Raw genomic sequence first — 20,775 nt, forward strand, 5'->3', positions numbered from 1 at the left:
GGTACATTGATCATGACTCGCAGATGACCCCTATTGATTTTCAGGACACTAGGTCAAAGGTCAAGGTCACAGTGACCCGAAATAGTAATATGGTTTCCTGGATGATAACTCAATAACGCTTATGCCTAGGATCATGAAACTTCATAGGTACATTGATCATGACTCGCAGATGACCCCTATTGATTTTCAGGTAACTAGGTCAAAGGTCAAGGTGACTTAACTTAGAAAAATGGTTTCCGGATGATAACTCAAGAACGCATACGCCTAGGATCATGAAACTTCATAGGTACATTGATCATGACTCGCAGATGACCCCTATTGACTTTTAGGTCACTAGGTCACGGTGACTTGTAACAGTAAAATGGTTTCCAGATGATAACTCAAGAAAGCTTACACCTAGGATCATGAAACTTCTTAGGTACATTGATCATGACTCGCAGATGACCCCTATTGATTTTCAGGTCACTAGGTCAAAGTCACAGTGCCAAAAAACGTATTCACACAATGGCTGACAGACATGCATGTTTACAAACAGCCCTTGTTTTTCTTCCTTTAATTTTATTCTTGCTTTTACTGGAGCTTTCTAGATGCAATGTTTATATTTATCAATCTAAAGTATTTAATGACAAACTTCAATATCTGCCAAAATCTGTGAAAAGGCCCCTTTAAACCAATAAAAATGTATGTTCAATTGCCTCAAGAGATTTGTATCAGGGTTTATGATCTTAATCTCCTTGTAAAACTCATGATCAAAGTGTCACCAGATGAGCACAACAGAGTAATTAATTATGGATAAACATCCCTGTGTCGAAAAATATAGTCACAAAAAATAATTATTTTGGCTAAAAACAGGTTTCCAAAAAATTTGTGAACGTACTTAGTGAGAGAGATGGCCAAAGACTCTGAAAGCAGAGGTGTCCAGATCAAGCAACAAAGCATACACAGTTTACATATTTATTTTATGAATTTCATGTTTATACATATTGTCTTCTAAATATTAAAAGATGAAAATAACTCTAGGATAGCCTTGCACAGTAAAACACATCGTACATGTACATAGAAATAATCATCAAACACATCGGACATATAAATAATCATCAATATTGTGGATTTGTTTGTACCTTTAATCACAAGTGAATATTATGTTGACAGGGCCAAATCTATAAATCAAATGTTCATTTAATAGGAGTGTTTATCAACAATTAAGCTCATAGACTTTTATGAGTTTCAGTACCTACATGACAATAGAATTAAGCAAAATTCTTTCAGAGGTTTCTTAATCCTCTAACTGTAATAATTATTTTCACCACAAGTTCCACCTTTAAGCAAAAAGTTGTAAAAATATACACCTTAATGTGATCTCATATGCCACAACATTTATGTGTACATAAAAACTAAGTCCATACATATCAGTAAACCAAACTGAATATTAACTATTGTGCATCAAATAACCATAATTTATAATCACAGTTACTTCACACACAGTTAGCCTGATGATCCGATGTAAACATGCAATATGATTGAGATTACTGTCAGACATGTATAACTGCATGATTGACAAAGAAATCAAGTGACATGAAACATTATATTACAATGATTGCTCTATTTTTGAGTAACAGTTGGACAATAACAAAGACTAGAGACATAATTAAAACTAAACCTCCCTTTAGGGAAACAGGTTAACATGCATGTGTGCGAGGTCATGTCCCAGATGAACATGTGCAAACTGTGCGAGGTCATGTCCCAGATGAACATGTGCAAACGACACAGACTTATCAGGCACAACTTTTTAAACCGTAACTTTTTTTTGTAAGAAGTGACTTCCGTTATATGAAAAATACCGTACACTAAGTATAAAAGTATTTCCCTGATTAGTCAGCACAGACTTGAACTGGCTAATCTGTGACGACACTTAACGCACATAGATTTAGCCCCCTTTTGTTTTTGTGTGTGTTCAATTTCCACTTTTCTGATGTTATCATAGTCTTTGTTTTCTCAATAAAGTACTTTGTTCTCTGTGTGTATTAGCAAGTCGCAATCCATTGACCCTGAAATCACTGACCCCCTTTGATGTTGTGACATTCAGTAGTACGAGTTGACGGCCTGTGTTGACATGCCCATGTACATGTTCAGGGCTATAGTGCTCACCAGCCCCGTGAACAGGGCCTTGGCAAACAGCAACATCCACGAGCCCAGGCCCACTGCATGCACCAGGATTCTGAAAACAGCAAGTATTTTCGAATTGTCATTTTTTATCTGCAAATAAATGATTATTTAAAGTTCCAATGAGCAGGAATTTAAACTGTGATGGTGTTAAATGGGGATAATGTGTGACTACAAACATTGTGTATATAAGAATCTTCAAAAAAAAAAAAAGGCATGGGTACACTCAACAACTTTTGTTATTGGCTTTTGTAGATTTTACTACAAAGTTTCATCAACATGGCTAAAGTACATTTTGACTTGTTGCAGGATCACGATTTTAGTTTCCACTTATTTCTGTAACCATAGAAACCACAATTTTTGTCTCATTAAAAAACCTAAAAAATGTGTTTATCCAAAATATGGCTCTTTATCCACTCACTGAGTTCAATCATCTTAGCTAAAGTACTTTTTATGTTATTGCACGATCCAGATTTGACATAAGGACAGAGGCTACACAGAAAAAAGTGAAGTTATATATAATTTCCCATATGGCCCTGGCCTCTATTCACACACTGAGTTTCTTCAACCTAGCTTAAATTCCTTTAAATTTGTAGCAGGATCCAGATTTCAGTTTTTCCTTTCCTGTAACCACAGCAACCTATTTTGACAAAATATTGATAAATATTTCATATTCCCCATATGAACCTCTATCTACATAATGAGTTTCATCATCATAGCCTTATTTTTCAGTTATGCAATGATCCAAATTTTAGTTTTTCAAGTATTCCTATCACCATATCATAGGTAACCAAAGGAATCCAGGGGACAAAAATTCCACTCGTCCGCTCGTATTGACGAGTGAAATCTTGAAAGGACGAGCATTAGAAAAAAATATTTATTTTGTGTTCCTCATAAATAAAGTAACTTATTTCACTGCTTAGCAGTGATATACTTTAGGAAATTTTATAAGTCATATGAGCCCTTTGCAACCTTTATTTCACACATATTTGAAGGACGAGTGCGTGTGTTTGCAGGACGAGTGAAAATTTTAATGCACTTGTCCTGCAGGACGAGTGCAGTTTATGAATATTTTTGTCCCCTGGAATCACATTTTTTGTCTGACAAAAAAAAAGAATTTACTTGCATACTCCCATATTCCCCTCTATAAAAATACACAGTTTCATCGACAAAGCTGAATCACTTTTTGACTTACAGTAGGATCCAGCTTTAGTTTTTATTGTTTCTGTAACCATAGCAACCACACTTTTTGTGTGACAATAACAACTGAAATAAAATCATTGTACAAGAAATATCTGTCAAACAAGGAAGTCCTGAAGTATGTTTTATTAAAAAATAGCCATGTGTCTCATCAAATAATTGACACTGATAAATTCATTTCAACCTCCATTGACAGGGCTTTTTTCTTCATTTGAAAAAAAGTGCTAACTTTCCTTTTGGGGGATGAGTAAACTGATTTAGGGATAGACATTAACAAGTTGCGCAAGGTTAACTTAAAATTTGAGGTATTTGAATAATTTTAAAGAAATTCCATTGTGGGGAGGGTCTATATTGTGCGATGATGGGCTCTTTATAAGGCCCGTGCTAAAGAAGGAAAATGGCTGCAATGTTTGTTTTACACAGTCACTGCTACTTACTCGACAATAAGGGGTCTGTAGCAGCTGAGAGCCAGCAGCGCCATGACAACGGGCACAAAGGACTTGTTGAGGTCCTGTCTGTAGTACAGCCACACTAGCATTGCAGTAGCGATATGGTGAACCTGCGGAGAGTGCAACATGTACATGTACTTGTACATTTACCAGCCAGCAGGCTCACATGCAACCAGAAGAAACTGAACTGTCTTGCTTAGCTTTTGCAAAGATTCTTACATCAATTAAAACATATGCAAACAAGAGTGAGTCTAATTTGTGAGCAAATATTGAAAAATTACCACATCATGCACAGTGAAATATAACGTACAACTATATGTACCGGTATATCCCTAAAATCTTTGTCAAGGCCTAATGATTGTACAGCAAAATATATCGCAGTGCAACTTGGCAATGTATGAGTAATTACAGATGGTTTTATCATTTATCAATATTTATCATGTGCAGTCCATACATTGAGTTGCATTTTGTAGACCTAAAGCAGTCATATATTGACACAATTAAGTATGTGAATCCTTACCAAACTAATGTTGGAGTCAAAACTCATTTGAATGTATTTCCAGTCAAACTCAACGCCTCTTGCCCCAACCCACAATGGTAGACACCTGCGAAGTATGAACCAAAAATAATTATGATCCGAGCTCTAAGATAATAATGCTAATGCATGTGTGAAACGTGTTGTCCCAGATTAGCCTGTGTCTACACAGGCTAATCTGGGACAACACTTTCTGCTTAAAGTAGATTTTCGATAAATAGGGACTCCTTGAAACGAAAAATACCATTAAAGCCTAAAGTGTCGTCCCAGATTAGCCTGTGCAGATTGCACAGGCTAATCTGGGACGACACTTTACGCACATGCATTTTGCCCAATTTTCAAAGAACAAGACACATTTATAATCATATGGTCAGCAATTACAAAAAACTAGTGATGCAAGAGGTTAACCGGTTAACCTACCGAAACGACCAGTTAACCGGTCATTTTTTCGGGGAAAAGGTTAACATGGAAAAAATATTTGATTATGTTTTTATCATGGAATAAATCGTACGATTTTACTTCTGCGCGTGACATACTGCCAACTTGCGCTGGCTACTAGTTAGAACAAGATGCTGCACCATCGACGGAAATAAATAACATGTCAACAATCAAAGTAACAAAGCACTAAATCAATACCTTTGTGATAACAAATAGGGGGTACGTTTTGATAACTGACACTATTGTTTTGTTTGACTCGCAAAAATTTAACTAGCGAACTGCGGGGAGTCAGAGCAATTAGCGAAGACATAATTGACATGTTTATTAAACTCGCGATAAAAAACAGTTGAGACATTGGACGGCTTATTTTGGTGTTTTGTTAACCAATATCCAACACTGATTGCTCACGAAAATTCCGTGTTAATACTTAACAATTTTATCATGAATTACATTCATAGTTAAAATTTTGTCGAGTCAACGTCGTTTTTGTTTATCAGAAATTAATATTATTATTATAATTTCATCAAGCGATTCCACCATTACCGTCCGATGCAAGTGTTACTTAAAATAGCAAATTATTAACTTATTAAATAATTAAACATCAATTAAAAACAAGAGCACCGCCTTGCGGGTGCAGACCGCTCATCTATTTTCTTTTTAAAGGTGAAGGGACTCTCATTTTCAATCACAAAGGAGGGAGGGGTGGAGTGAAGAGGGGTGTATAGTGTGGGGGTGTGCACATTTATTACATTATTTTCCAAAAATGCGAAAAAAATGCAAAAAAAATATATAAAATTCAGGGTGGGGGGGGGGGGGGGGGGGGGATTCTTGGGTGCGATGGTTGGACGGTATTTCAAACATAAAATAATAAAAATAAATATTTGTGGTTTTTAACCGTTTAAAAAAAAAAATTGAGGGGATGGGGTGGGGGGGGGGGGGGTATAGTGTGAGGGTGTGGTGGTTGTTTGTGAGATGATCTTAAAAAAAAAAAATTAGGGGGGATTCGGGTGGGGGGAGGGGGGGTTTGTGGGGATTCTTGGGTGCGATGGTTGGACGGTATTTCAAACATAAAATAAAATAAAAAAATTGTGTTTTTTAACAGTTTAAAAAAAATTGGGGGGGGGGGGTGGGTGGGGTGGGGGGGTATAGTGTGAGGGTGTGGTGGTCATTTGTGAGATGATCTTAAAAAAAAAAAAAAAAAATAGGGGGGGGGGGATTCGGGGGGGGGGGGGGGGGGGGGGGGGGAGAGGGGAGGGCACGGGGGATGGTTTGGGTGGAGTCTATTGTGGTATGTCAGGTAAGAGTAGTTTTGTCAAAGTATCAATCAAATCTAATCATAAATAAAGAAGTTATGGCAATTTTAGCAAAATTTAATAATTTGACCTTGAGTCAAGGTCATTCAAAGGTCAAGGTAAAATTCAACTTGCCAGATACAGTAACCTCATGATAGCATGAAAGTATTTGAAGTTTGAAAGCAATAGCCTTGATACTTAAGAAGTAAAGTGGATCGAAACACAAAATTTAACCATATATTCAAAGTTACTAAGTCAAAAAAGGGCCATAATTCCGTAAATATGACAACCAGAGTTATGCAACTTGTCCTTTTACTGTACCCTTAAGATAGTTTGCGAGTGTTCCAAGTATGAAAGCAATATCTATGATACTTTAGGGGTAAAGTGGACCAAAACACAAAACTTAACCAAATTTTCAAGTATAAAGGGCCCATAATTCCGTCCAAATGCCAGTCAGAGTTACATAACTTTGCCTGCACAGTCCACTTATGATAGTTAATAAGTATTGCAAGTATGAAAGCAATAGCTTTGATACTGTAGGAATAAAGTGGACCTAAACACAAAACTTAAACAAATTTTTAATTTTCTAAGTATAAAAAGGGCACATAATTCTGTCAAAATGCCAGTCAGAGTTACATTACTTTGCCTGCACAGTCCCCTTATGATAGTTAGTAAGTGATGCAAGTATCAAAGCAATAACTTTGAAACTTAAAACTTAACTAAAATTTTCAATTTTCTAAGTATAAAAAGGGCACATAATTCTGTCAAACTGCACACCCGAGTTATCTAACTTTGCCTGCCCAGTCCCCTCATGATAGTAAGTAAGTGTACCAAGTTTGAATGCAATAGCATTGATACTTTCTGAGAAAAGTGGACCTAAACGCAAAACTTAGCCAAAATTTTCTATTTTCTAAGTATAAAAAGGGCACATAATTCTGTTAAAATGCACGCCAGAGTTATCTAACTTTGCCTGCCCAGTCCTCTCATGATAGTAAGTAAGTGTACCAAGTTTGAATACAATAGCATTGATACTTTATGAGAAAAGTGGACCTAAACGCAAAACTTAACCGGACGCCAACGCCGACGCCGACGCCAAGGTGATGACAATAGCTCATATTTTTTTTTCAAAAAATAGATGAGCTAAAAAACAACAAAAAAACTGAAATTCAGTATTTGTGTTATTGCTTAAAATTTGCGTGCTATGGTACGTTAACAAACATACGTAACTATCAGTATTTGAGATCATAATACTTAGTTACTTCGCTATTAAATAAATGTACTGATTAAATTATTTAACTTCCATTTTGTTCAAAATTAATTTAATTTGCATTTGTGTCCTTTATTTAACCCACATTTTTTAAATTGTATAATGAACATCAAACGACAATACTTCAGCTACAGACGCTCAAATGCACACAACAAAATATGCAATTATCGAAAAAGAAGAGATGCGGATTGCTGATCACACATGAATGACTTAACTTCGAATTGAAAGGGGAAAGCACATTTCTATATTTAGCCAATTTGAGTTTCAAAAATTAAAACAGAATGAACAAAGGAACACACCATTTTTGTGAGCGATACGACGGAACTTCATATAAGTGGCCCAACCAAAAACAGTTCATAACACGAGAAAATGAACATTGTGTTGTTTTTTTATTTTTTACCCCTTTGCATTTACGCAGGAAAAATAAATAAAATATATAGCATACATTTACAATATTGATAAATATATTGTATAAACATTTTATTACGAAACTGGCATGTTATCAATGCAAGCGATTTCAAATTTGAAATTACTTTTGTTTCTACCGAGCGGTTCGAGCGCTATGAAATTTTTATTATTTATTCTTTTTAAATTATTCTTAATCATTTTAACTACGTATAAGGTGTTTTGGTTAACCGGTTAATAACTGGTTACGGAAAAAGGTTAACAGGTTAATGATTTTTTGTAACCTCTTGCATCCCTACAAAAAATGTTACAATATAAAGCTTTTGTTATACTAGAATACCAGTCCTGTTTACACCAGGTGTTGAGCCCAATGACAAGAATGCCTTCCATTATTTAACAAGAGATTGTCAAGCAATATGGTCCCCTACCGGCTCCACCATTGTCAGAAATTCCACCAATGTCAGATTAAAAAAAAAAATTGTTGCCATAGCAACCAGAATTTTTGACGTAGGAACAAAATGAAATGACGTGCATAATGTCCATAATGCCATCTATCCATGTTTCAAGTTTCATGAACAAATATGAAGAACTTTTAAAGTTATCGCAGGATCCAGAAAACCACCATTTTCAGCAGTATTTCTAGTCTATTTGTTGCCATAGCAAACAGAATTTTTGACGTAGGAACTAAATGAAATGACGTGCATAATGTCCATATTGCCATCTATCCATGCTTCAAGTTTCATGAAGAAATATTAAGAATTTGTAAAGTTATCGCAGGATCCAGAAAAGTGTGGCGGACAGACTGACAGACAGACTGACTAACGGAGCGCAAACCAGAAGTCCCCTCCGGTGAAAACTGTAGGGGACAAAAATGACAGGCTGACCTTGAACTTAGGACACAGGCATTACCTCTGACCTGCCCTCACCAAAAGGGTGAACATGTGAGACAAATTTTAGTTTGAATGATGGAAGTTACTGTCAGACAAAGCTCCCCAGATTTTGAGTATTGACCTTTATGAACAACATTGACCTTTGAGCCATGGAAATAATCCTTTCATACATGTACAACAAGTTGTTACCAAATGTTGAGCTTTTTAAATTGGCTGCTGAGTGATGATGAATTCAACTTTTACAGTCTACACATGCAGTATGATGCTCATATTTGGCCTGAACATTTGAACTGAGTCTCCTCCTTGGCATGCTGTATTTACATGGGGAATGTTTTTTTTATAGTTATTTAATGCCTGCTGAATTACAGTCTTAACAACCGGTATTATTTCTGTATTTGACCTTTGATCTCAAAAAGTGACCTTAACCTTTGAGGTATGGACAGGGCCTTAAATGTGACTTGTCATTTCTAGAATTGTGGTAAGCTATTTCAAATTTTATTAACGAAGGACAAAACTACAGTCTGCAAAAGCTCAGCTGGACTGATGCAAGCTTATAAACTGAGCCACCATTTTTACAGCTATATTGATCGGACAGCAATTAGGAGCAACAAACAACAATGCTTTGCTAATTAATGTTGGATGAAATGGAAATAAACTAATCAATGTCTACATCTGTGAAACTGTAGAAATAAATCACTGATTGGATAATGGGTTAATATTGTTTGAAGATTATCAATAATGTTCATGGCGGCAGGTTTCACCACAAATCAACAAACATTATGTTAAGTTAAAACAGTGCTTTCCACAGTGATTAGAGGTGGGTTAGGGAGGGCAGCCCCCTTCATATGATTTTTTTTTTTTACATTTATGTATGATGTTATTTGCACAATTTCCACGAGCATGACACTCAGTGGCCATCATCAATCTTTTAAGTAACTTGCAGAGATTTCATCATTGAGGTGTACACCATTGGTCACAAAGCCAACATACTGTCACAAAACAACACACTTATGACAATTACATCACTTGTTGTCTGCTTATTTTACTGCAGGTATTGAATGCCTACGAGTGCTGTCACTAGTGCAAAGCATGCGCTCTCATTGGCCAATATCGATTTTCCAATGCAAAAATGCTTTGCCTTTACGCGGGATTTAGTTTGGTAAAGCAATACATGTAATTGACAGAGGACCGTAAATCGGCTCTCAAAATATTCGGTGAAGTCGATATTGCTTCGATCTTAAGAAAGACTAGTTGCAGTAACTAACAAATACACTAATTGAGCACCCCACAGACTCTGATTTCGAAATTCAAGCGCACCAGCTAGAGACCAATAAAAAAGGTGGAAAGCACTGAGTTAAAAGTGCCAATGTCAACAGTGAGCAGGAATACCTGGTAACGACCAACTCGGCTGTTGCCCAACCAATGCCAGCAACCATTATTTTTAGTTGACCTTTCCCAGCAATCCTGGACATGACAAAGTAAATGCCAACTAGGTCTGCAATGTCCACAGTGCACTTCATCAATTCCTGAAAACAAATGTTTGCCAGAGAATGTGCTTGTTATATGACAGGACCCATGCCAATTCAATATATGGGGTAATGGTTTATTTTTCCGACTAAATGGACAAATCAGCAGTGACAAAATTCTAAATACATGAAAAGATGTGCTATTAGACAAATACTAATAACATATTGACTCAAAAAGTTTCACATGTAACAGAAAATTGTATATTTATTAAAATGTCATGCTTTTGAATGTCCCAATTTTAAGTTTTCATTTTTCAAAGTTACCAATTGAATCATACCGATTCCCAAAGCAGTGAATTAAATTACTGTTTACTAATCATAAATTCTATATAAATGCCATTTCTGTCTCCAGATATTTTCTCCTGAGTAAAAATTAGAATAACCTTTACTAAATTGAATTCCAAATTTAAGTAAGCAGGAAATTTATTTGGGGTGGCTCTGGATAGAAATAATTTCAATCATGACTAATACACAACTTAACCGGTTACCCTTTACCACTTAGAAACATATTTTGACAAATTTGTTGTCCCTTAGAAAAGTAAATTTTATCAAAGACCTTTCTTACTAGATTCAAGTTTTAAAAGCTTCATTTCTAACCCTTAGATACCGATGAGCAGCAAACAGCATAAAACCTGAATAGACTGCGAGTTACTGACAGGCTGTTTTGGTTTTATGCTGGTTGCAAAAGCCATGTTCACTTTGCTTCTATGGTGGAAAGGGTTAAAGTCAATCATCAAAACATGAAATAACAGTAAATTAACTTACCCCTAGAATATCTAGACTCTCAGTTGCAACTTCATTTGTTGGGAAAAATGTTGCAAGGATAAGCATTTTACACAACTGTGTGAACAGATATGTACCTCCTGCCTGCACACATTTCCAAAATGCACTGTACTCTGACCTGAAATTGTATGTGACATATATAGGTACTGTCAGCAATAAGCTATGTTCAACAGTCTATAAACTTCTGTGATTGTTATATTAAATCTTGTCCACTATAACTAATTACATGCATGTTAAAATGACATCTGTTCTTGTGAAAGACAATAGTACAAGTAGCTCACCTAAGAGTAAAGACCGAGCAGGAATTAACTGTTGTGAGTATATTTTGTGATGTTTTCCAATAACATTTAAAAATCAGCCAAGATATCTTAGCAAAATGTTCCTTAAACAAGAGCTGATAAAAGATAGCGTGCTCGACTTTTCTTCCTCTTTGAAAGAACTGTGTACATTTTCTGTCAGTCACATGATATAAAGACCGCAAAGACAAATTTGAAGTTCAATATCTGCAGTAGTAACAGTGTATGTAAATTTATAGCTAAATGTCAAAGCTGTGAATTTGTATCTTAGCAAAAATATCGTTATCAATGACGTTATAGTTGTGTAAAGAGTCATAGCGCACACAATGTCGCATTTGGCCCCTAAAAATGTAAACAAAGTACGGAGTGGACAGTCCTCCTCACCCCATATGCCCCAGGGGTATGAGAAAAAATTCTTGTGGAAAGCACTGATTTCATGCATTTTCTGAAAATGGGGAGAAAATAAAAGTAATTTTGGTTAAGTATTGTCTTACCACTACAGTACTCAGACAGTAGTGCAGTTGTTTGCTTTACTTTGCAACTTATGTGGAAATATAATGAAGAGGACCAATAAAATGTATGGATTATGGATAAATAAATTAGGATAATTTTAATTGAAGTAAAATTATGAAAAGCAATTATACCTGTTTATCCTCATTTTGGTTGAGCTTGCATTTATTTTCAAGCGTAGTAATGTAAGTGAATTAAAATCCTCAGAGCCCATGCAAGCGACATCATCAGGAGAGCCTTATTCTTAATGTAACATGCATTTATTTATTTATTGGTTGGTAAAATTTTCATATGCAATAACTTATGTAATGTTAAACTTTTTGATAGTGGTAGTGGACTTGGGCTTTAACAGGAAGGCTATGATGGCCCTTTAAAAGACTTAAATTATCCCATATGATGACATTTGCATGCTTTACTTGATTGCACTTTATCAAGCTTCAGTCGATTGGTGTAAAACCGATAGGCATGCTAAGGACTTCGAGTCTCATTTCAACGTAAACACCATGCATTCAGTAATTAAACCTTTAAACCTCTAAAGACAAATGTCTTTCCTATTGAAACATGCCAGCGGTTTTAAAATTCTGACAAATATTTTTTGTTTACAGCGCAAATTTCAGGGTAAACTGATTCAGCCATTACCGGATCGCTTAGGTCTTTATCGGATTACATGTGTATCGTGTTATTTCTTGAAATTTTACCCAGCATTTGTAAAACATATTGCAAGATATGTACATTTCCAGAAAAGGAACTTCATTTCTGCGTTTAATAAGACCGAGTTCATGGAAATCGCTGCACAATTGATGGAGTAATGGCTGTTCATAGCGATGCACCATATATTCGGGTCGTTTTGAGTTGAATACCTTGTTATATATATAGATTTGATAGTGAAAACTATGTTTTCAGAGAAATCGATTTTTCGTTATAATTTTATTATTTTTCATTCAAAATGATGTTTTTACTAATAAATATCATAGCCACACGCTACCCACATGTGTATTGGACAACTTCAATTGAGTTTTCATTTAGTTTGAGACAATCCCCACATTCCCAAATATGTGTCGCCACAAGTCCGTTATTCACAAAATCACGAGTTGCAGCTCTCATGCTTATTTTATGTGGTACACATCACACATTATACTACAATATTACATCAATGAACATAACGTTTACCAAACAAAATCTGCAAAATTCAAGAAACCATACGTCTTCACTTTTCCTTTCGTCACAAAAACGATGCGTACATAACGTGACCTTGTTTTGCTTTCGAAAAAAGAAACAATTGTAAACATTGACACATGTCAACTAAAACATGAATCGACTGAACAATGATAGGCATTTTGTATTCAATTCATAGAACACTATAAATCTTTATATAAATACAAGTACTTTGCAAAAAACTTTTAACCTATCCGTTACTCACTAAAATCCGCTATACACCAATCGACTGTAGTCTCATTTATAAGACGTGCAAAGAATTTAGAGATACTTTTTATATGGGCTAAATTCTTTGGAACGTCTCATCGTTGAAGGACCTTTTTTGTGGTGGAAACCAGAAAGTTTCAATTTTCATCAATTTGCGTAAAATTGCAAAATAACATTACCAACTCATTCAGTTTTAATTCAGAAGTCCATTTTTACATCAAATATCCTCGATTCGAAGTTAGAAAGGCATAAATTCTTCAGTTAAACTTCTGCTTAAATCTGCAAAACAATCACTGACCTGTAGCCATGTCATGAAACTGATTTAAATATGAACCAATCAGAAGAAGGCATTACCGTGTAACGTGTACGCATAATTTTATTTAACATTAGCTTTTAACACCGACTTTTACCTAACTAGATCTCAGGCTTTTTCCGCTCCATTTTGGGAAAACGCCACACTGGAATTTTGGGAATTTCGCGGCGTGAAAAACCCCATTTTGGGAAAAAAATTAATCGCAAAATTGGCTCAATTGGGAAAAATTATTGCATATAAATAGTGTTTCTTATATTTCAAAGAAGCCATTAACTGGTAAATAACGACTATTTGGATAACTTATTATTATAATTTTACAAAATATTATGAACATGTGTGATAAGTGCAGGTTTTTTAATCTTAATTTGGTGAAAAGGCTTGGCCTTTTATGAGGTGAAAAAAATCGCGCGATTTTGAGGAAAATAAGGAAAGTCTTAAATAATCATTAACATATTTTACAGTTTTTAAAACAAATTCAAGGCAACAGATAATTTAATTATGCAATACTTTCTATTTTCTACACCGGATCAGGTCAACTTATATATTTTAAGGGTAAAAAAAAAAAAAAAAAAAAAAAAAAAAATTTTTTTTATTTTTTTTTGGAATTGGGAATATTTTTTTTCAATTGGGAAAAAAACAACCAGATTTGCATTGGGAATGGGGCCGAATTTCGGACCCGTGGCATAGGGCGGAAAAAGCCTGGATCTAGTATGTTAATTTTTGTCGATTTAATAAGCATATGTTCAAAACAGATATGGTGCAGTTTCTATTCACTGTTCTAAGTTTCAGTGAGTGTTTATGCATGTCTTTTTCGCACCTCTGTCTGTGTTGTTTTATGTACTTACATTCTACGTTACATAGGACGGTATACTGTACGATCTGTATCAATCTTATTTATGTACAGTATAAAAATAAAAGATGTAATTTATTTCAGAACTTTTTTAATTGTCAATTTAGAAAAAAACAATGCTAAATTAATCCAGAAAAGTATAACATTGGTTTACTATGTAACGCGCTGCACCACAACAGACAAACGCAAACTGTATTTTACGCTGTTTATTCTTCCACTTTAAACCAGATGCTTTACATCGAGGTCGTGTTATCGATTTATATCTACACAGCGAGCGAATCAAGAGATATTGAACAAGAGTGCCAAACTGTCACAAGATACGCCCGTTCGAAGGTTTTGGACACCATGCTCAATGCTTGAAATGCACTAAGTGACCTCAAGACCTAGTTATTGACTTGGCATGACCCATATTTGAACTTGACCTAGATATCATTTAGATGTAACATCTGACTAAATTTGGTGAAGATCAGATGAAAACTACTTCAATTAGAGAGCGGACACCATGCTAAATGCTTTAAATGCACCATGTGACCTCGTTTTTGACCGGGCATGACCCATATTCGAACTTGACCTACATATCATCTAGACACAACTTGTAACCAAATTAGGTGAAGATCAGATGAAAACTACTTCAATTAGAGAGCGGACACCATGCTAAATGCTTGAAATGCACTAAGTAACCTCGTGACCTAGTTTTTGACCCGGCATGACCCATATTTAAACCTGACCTACATATCATATAGACACAACTTTTGACCAAATTTGGTGAAGATCGGGTGAAAACTACTTCATTTAGAGAGCGGACACCATGAAATCCTTGAAATGCACTAAGTGACCCCATGACCTAGTTTTTGACCCATCATGACCCATATTCCAACTTGGCCTAGATATTGTCTAGACTCAACTTCTGAGCAAGTTTGGTGAAGATCGGATGAAAACTATTTGAATTAGAGTCCGGACAAAGCGGCGCCGTTGAAAATGCACTAATTGACCCTATGACCTAGTTTTTGACCCGGCATGACCCATATTCGAACTTGGCCTATATATCAACTAGATGCAACTGCTGACCAAGTTTGATGAAGATCGGATGAATACAATTTGAAATAGAGTCCGGACAAAGTGGCCCCTTTGAAAATGCACTTATTGACCCTATGACCTAGTTTTTGACCCGGCATGACCCATATTCGAACTTGGCCTAGATATCAACTAGATGCAACTGCTGACCAAGTTTGGTGAAGATCGGATGAATACAATTTGAATTAGAGTCCGGACAAAGTGATGCCTTCCGCCCGCCGCCCGCCAAGGGGTTTCACATAATACGTCCCGTATTTTATACGGGCGTATAAAAATTGAATAGTGGTTGGATTTAAATTGCTCAGGCATGCAAAATTCAAAGTGTCATTACATAATTTTTACGGAACATTATCAAGAAATGAATTATCTACACAGGTATATAAATATTATTGCAATCCGTTGATATTAAGTGTCTTATATCGGGGCTTGAATAATGCGCACAAAATCCTTGCGCAACAATATAGACACAGAAGGAAAAAATTCCAACACAAATCGAATGGTTCAGCCGTTGGACGCTCCAAATATTACCTATATAAAAAGTAGCTTAATATTTAAGAGGGTCCAGGGTTTTTTTTGGCCGATTTTATAGCCGAAATTCGGCTATGTTCCCACACGGAGTGTATATTGACAGGAGATGAATCGAGTATTTGACCCTTACTGTAGTAAATTCAATCTTATGCAAAAACTATTCATCCGATTTTATTGGTTTATACGTTATCTTGTTGCTTATTAATTCCTCTTTCAAAAAAATATAACTTTTAGTATATTCCCGTTGTTATTAATGGATTTATAGCGAGTTAAACACAAGAAATACACATTTTATGTTTTACCACCGCGCGTTTTAACGTGTTGTGGCTATCGATCTTTTACGATTAGCGTACAGCGAAGCGCCGAGGTTATACATTTTGATGTACCCACTCACGTCTTTTGTTAAATTATAGTTTCATTTCTCGGCCGATTTTGACAAATTATATATCATTAAAAAGCTTATGTTACGTAGTAAACAGATATATCAATATATATTAAGTTTTTCTTCTGATTTCGACAGCTCGGCGAGTTATAACTTTAACTTTTGCAAATATCATACCATTTTGGAGTTTTAGAATCTAGATTTACGGTTGACATGTTCGTACTTAATACCAATTTGTAGCGTTTATATTTGGAGTTCAGTTTTAAAAATTACATCTTGCTTAGGAGAATAGAATTCTGTATCCAATAGAAAAATTTTTTGTTTAAAAACGAAAGTAATTAAGGAATGAAGGCGGGAAAATGTAGCGCGCGTTCCTAACGCACTGAACTGATGCTACGGTCTTGGCGATTATGCTTTTGTTTAGAAACCGGCCATTGAATTTCTTTTGCCATCTTATTATATTTTTTATGGAATATATTGTAGTATTTTGTTCACGAAACATATCAATAAAGCTTATTATAAATGAATCTTAATAAATTAACGATTTCAGCTCTTGTTTATAACACAGAAAGGGTGTAAAATTTATGATGAAACAGCGTATATAGCGGACCCTCTCGATATTATTCGGCTTTGCATGCATACTTGAAATAAAATGGGTGTCAAAAACATTCATCGTTTGCTGTTTATTATCAACAAGGTAATTATGTATAATTATTTGAAATGTTATTTACCTTAAATTATCAATTTATTAAAGATTCTTAAAAATCACGGTCCGTGTTACGCGGGTCATTTCGTATTTTGACATCAGGGCATCATGTCCAACTATTGAAAATCAGATTTTTTTTCACCGGGACGATGACGGCTTGGATTTAGACAGGCAGACAGATAGTTTATTCAGACTTAAACAACAGTAAATCGTCTTCAACTCAAATATATAAATTAATTTTTAGACGAATTGTTAGGTGATTACACATATAGCAGTGATGATTCTGAGAATGTTGCCATGTTTCTTATCCGTGTAATCTAGAGTCCATGGTTTGAGCATTTTGATCGCGGTGTTCAATAAAAGATATCTCAATAATCTTGTTTATTGATAGATCTGTGGTTTTATTGCCCCTGTGTTCAGCACAAACCAATTATCTCGTTATGATCAGATACTGTGCCGACCAATACTAAATAACACTATGGTTATTTTTAAGAATCTTTAATAAATTGATAATTTAAGGTAAATAACATTTCAAATAATTATACATAATTACCTTGTTGATAATAAACAGCAAACGATGAATGTTTTTGACACCCATTTTATTTCAAGTATGCATGCAAAGCCGAATAATATCGAGAGGGTCCGCTATATACGCTGTTTCATCATAAAATTAACACCCTTTCTGTGTTATAATCAAGAGCTGAAATCGTAAATTTATTAAGCTTCATTAATACTTAGCTTTATGGATATGTCTCTAGAACAAAATATTTCAATATATTTCATAAAAATTATAATAATCATGGCAAAGGAAATTCAATGGCTGGTTTCTTAACAAAAGCATAATCGCCAAGACCGTAGCATCAGTTCAGTGCGTTAGGAACGCGCGCTACATTTTCCCGCCTTCATTCCTTAATTATCCCCACGCTTTTTGAAAAAAAGGTGGGGATATTGTGGTGATCTCCGCCGTCCGTCCGTCTGTCCGTCTGTCCTGGCCACTATCTCCTCCTACACTAAAAGCACTAGAACCTTGAAATTTACACACATGGTAGCTATGAGCATATGTGCGACGGTGCACTATTTGGAATTTTGATCTGACCCCTGGGTCAAAAGTTATAGGGGTTGGGGTGGGGCCGCGTCAGAAATTATCACTCATTTTTTTAGGTTATTTTACATTTACTTCTTTATTTCTACACCGATTCACTTCAAATTGATACTGGACCTCACCTATGACAATACGGTCAATCTCAACCATGCATGGCCCCATTCCCAACCCTGGGGCGCCCCGCCCACATAGGCCACACCCACCAAAAATTTCCATTTACTATAATTTTTTCATTTCTACACGGATTCACTTCAAATTGATACTGAACTTTTGTTATGACATTAGGGTCAATCTCAACTATGCATGGCCCCAATCCCAACCCTGGGGCGCCCGCCCACATAGGCCACACCCACCAAAAAAATCCATTTACTATAAAAAAATTTTAGGTTATTCTACATTAACTTCTTCATTTCTACACTGATTCACTTCAAATTGATACTGAACCTCTCTTATGACAAAACGGTCAAACTCAACTATGCATGGCCCCGTTGCCAACCCTGGGGCGCCACGCCCACATAGACCACACCCGCCCAAAATTGCCTTTTACTATAATTTCTTCATTAATACACTGATTCACTTCAAATTGATACTGAACCTCTCTTATGACAATACGGTCAATCTCAACTATGCATGGCCCCATTACCAACCCTGGGGCACCCCGCCCACATAGGCCACACCCTCCCAAAATTGCCTTTTACTATAACTTCTTTATTTTTACACCCATTCACTTCTAATTGATACTGAACTTCTCTTATGACAATACAGTCAATCTCAACTATGCATGGCCCCATGATCAACCCTGGGGCGCCCTTGGGTCAAACATGCGGCGTGGGGATACGCGTCGGCCTCTGCCGCGCCATTTCTAGTTACTTTCGTTTTTAAACAATTTTTTTTTCTATCGTATACTCCTATTCTATTCTCCTAAGCAAGATGTAATTTTTAAAACTGAACTCCAAATATAAACGCTACAAATTGGTATTAAGTACGAACATGTCAACCGTAAATCTAGATTCTAAAACTCCAAAACGGTATGTTATTTGCAAAAGTTAAAGTTATAACTCGCCGGGCTGCCGAAATCAGAAGAAAAACTTAATATATATTTATATATCTGAAAACTACGTTACGTAAGCTTTCTAATGATATATAATTTGTCAAAATCGGCCTAGAAATGAAACTATAATTTAACAAAATACGTGAGTGGGTACATCAAATTTATAACCTCGGCGCTTCGATAAAAGATCGATAGTTACGACACGGTCACGTGACTTAGACACAACAAGATATTTGGCATAACTGTCCCGTTTCTTATCCGTGTAATCTAGAGTCCGTGGTTCCCAATCCCAAAAAGTATACTTTTTTCCCAAAATGTGGCAAAAAATATCCAATTTCCAAAAAGAAAGAAGTGTCTAATGAGTATTTTATCTCAATTTTAATTCAATTACATCTAACATAGTATTATATGATTGTGTTCTTTTAATTTGAATGATTATAAAGAGTTATATCAAATTTAGTATTTTCCTAATCAGTGGACTTTTAGTTTGGGATAAAAAGGCTGATGAATTTATTTTCCGAATTTCATGTAAATGCCGATAAAATTCCCAATTCCAAAGCCATGGGCTATCTTCCCAAAAAGTGGGAAAAAAACCCTGGCGTCAACAAGTTGGACTACAATCGACTGTACTGCTTTGTTTCTCTGATAACACTGGTTAATCAACAAGCCATATTCAAGCACCTGCAGTTTTGTCGGCACACACACAATTTACATTAATTAATAACATCTACATAAAGACGTCAGAGTATCTCTGAAAATGAATTGGACGTAATGCGTTGCCCCACCCACATCAATTTACAATGTAAATTATGTCGATATCACTAAACCATGTACTTACAGGCCGGAACACTTGTATACTAAGACATATGGAACATACGCTAGCGCCAGGCAATTACCAAAATGAAATAACGTCATGTTTCCAAAAAAAGAATGGACAAAACAAAAAATTTGCAAAAAATGTGACCAGTTTTCGTGTCGGTGTCTGAAAAAGTTTTGTTTCGTAATAATTGGAAACTAGGAAGAGCAGTCGATGTTTTCTAAGAAATATAAACGCACAAGGATTTACTTTTACTTTTATTTTCTAATTACATCTGACATCTGCATCGCACACTTTATTCTAACAATGGAAAGCCTTTCACTACGTTGGCTTTCCTTCTTTGTGCTAACGAGCTTTTTTGATCCTGTCAACATGCAGTCAACAGTTCTGCTTGATGCCAACGACGGTCAGTTCGGCGTTCAGTACAGCAACTCTACATTTCCGAACGCTAGTAGTAGCGTTTTATTCCAGTATAGATACAACATATCACAAGAGGTAAATTATATTTAAACCAATGTCATGTATGAGCCTTTTATTCCAGGGTTACATCAGTCGCATTTAAAGTGTTCGGAATTGTCCATGACGTTTCTAAACTGACATTATACCGGGTCCATACAATAACCGAAAAGCACCGAAAAGCACCGAAAAGCACTCAATTTCTCTCTATATATATGCAATATATCGTTTTTAGTGTATGTTAACGAGTTTAATTAGTAATAAATGGTTATATGATTGTATGTTTATACTACATTGTGCCCAAAATGGTAAATATCGGC

At 35.6% G+C, this 20,775-nt stretch overlaps 2 protein-coding genes across 3 annotated transcripts in view; one reads left to right on the forward strand and one right to left on the reverse strand.

Annotated features, from left to right (window-relative positions):
* Positions 1 to 940: 940 nt before the first annotated feature.
* On the reverse strand, positions 941 to 20,177 carry LOC127882174 (transmembrane protein 147-like). Its single transcript, XM_052430667.1, has 6 exons — positions 20,021 to 20,177; positions 10,931 to 11,066; positions 10,029 to 10,165; positions 4,333 to 4,417; positions 3,801 to 3,922; positions 941 to 2,218 (listed from the first exon to the last, which is right to left on the reverse strand). Exons 1-6 carry the CDS (start codon positions 20,095 to 20,097, stop codon positions 2,083 to 2,085), a joined length of 693 nt encoding a protein of 230 aa, XP_052286627.1. The 5' UTR covers positions 20,098 to 20,177; the 3' UTR covers positions 941 to 2,082.
* The window catches only part of LOC127882170 (SID1 transmembrane family member 1-like), a 59,123-nt gene continuing 58,522 nt past the window's right edge, over positions 20,175 to 20,775 (forward strand). The window contains exon 1 of one of the 2 annotated variants that reach the window (XM_052430654.1): positions 20,175 to 20,494. In XM_052430654.1, the coding sequence (XP_052286614.1) occupies positions 20,213 to 20,494 (282 nt within the window). In that variant the 5' untranslated portion in view covers positions 20,175 to 20,212. The remainder of the gene's footprint in view (positions 20,495 to 20,775) is intronic. The other variant, XM_052430652.1, reaches the window with a different exon arrangement.

Source organism: Dreissena polymorpha, chromosome 5, assembly GCF_020536995.1.
Source record: "Dreissena polymorpha isolate Duluth1 chromosome 5, UMN_Dpol_1.0, whole genome shotgun sequence".
Classification (NCBI taxonomy): domain Eukaryota; kingdom Metazoa; phylum Mollusca; class Bivalvia; order Myida; family Dreissenidae; genus Dreissena; species Dreissena polymorpha.

Excerpts from the sequence above, each read along its gene's own strand:
- LOC127882174 (XM_052430667.1), bottom strand. The coding sequence starts at position 20,097 with ATGACGTTATTTCATTTTGGTAATTGCCTGGCGCTAGCGTATGTTCCA. Across the intron at positions 11,067-20,020 it reads GTATACAAGTGTTCCGGCCT|GTCAGAGTACAGTGCATTTT; the intron begins GTAAGTACATGG and ends ATACAATTTCAG. Across the intron at positions 2,219-3,800 it reads TACAGACCCCTTATTGTCGA|AATCCTGGTGCATGCAGTGG; the intron begins GTAAGTAGCAGT and ends TGCTGTTTTCAG.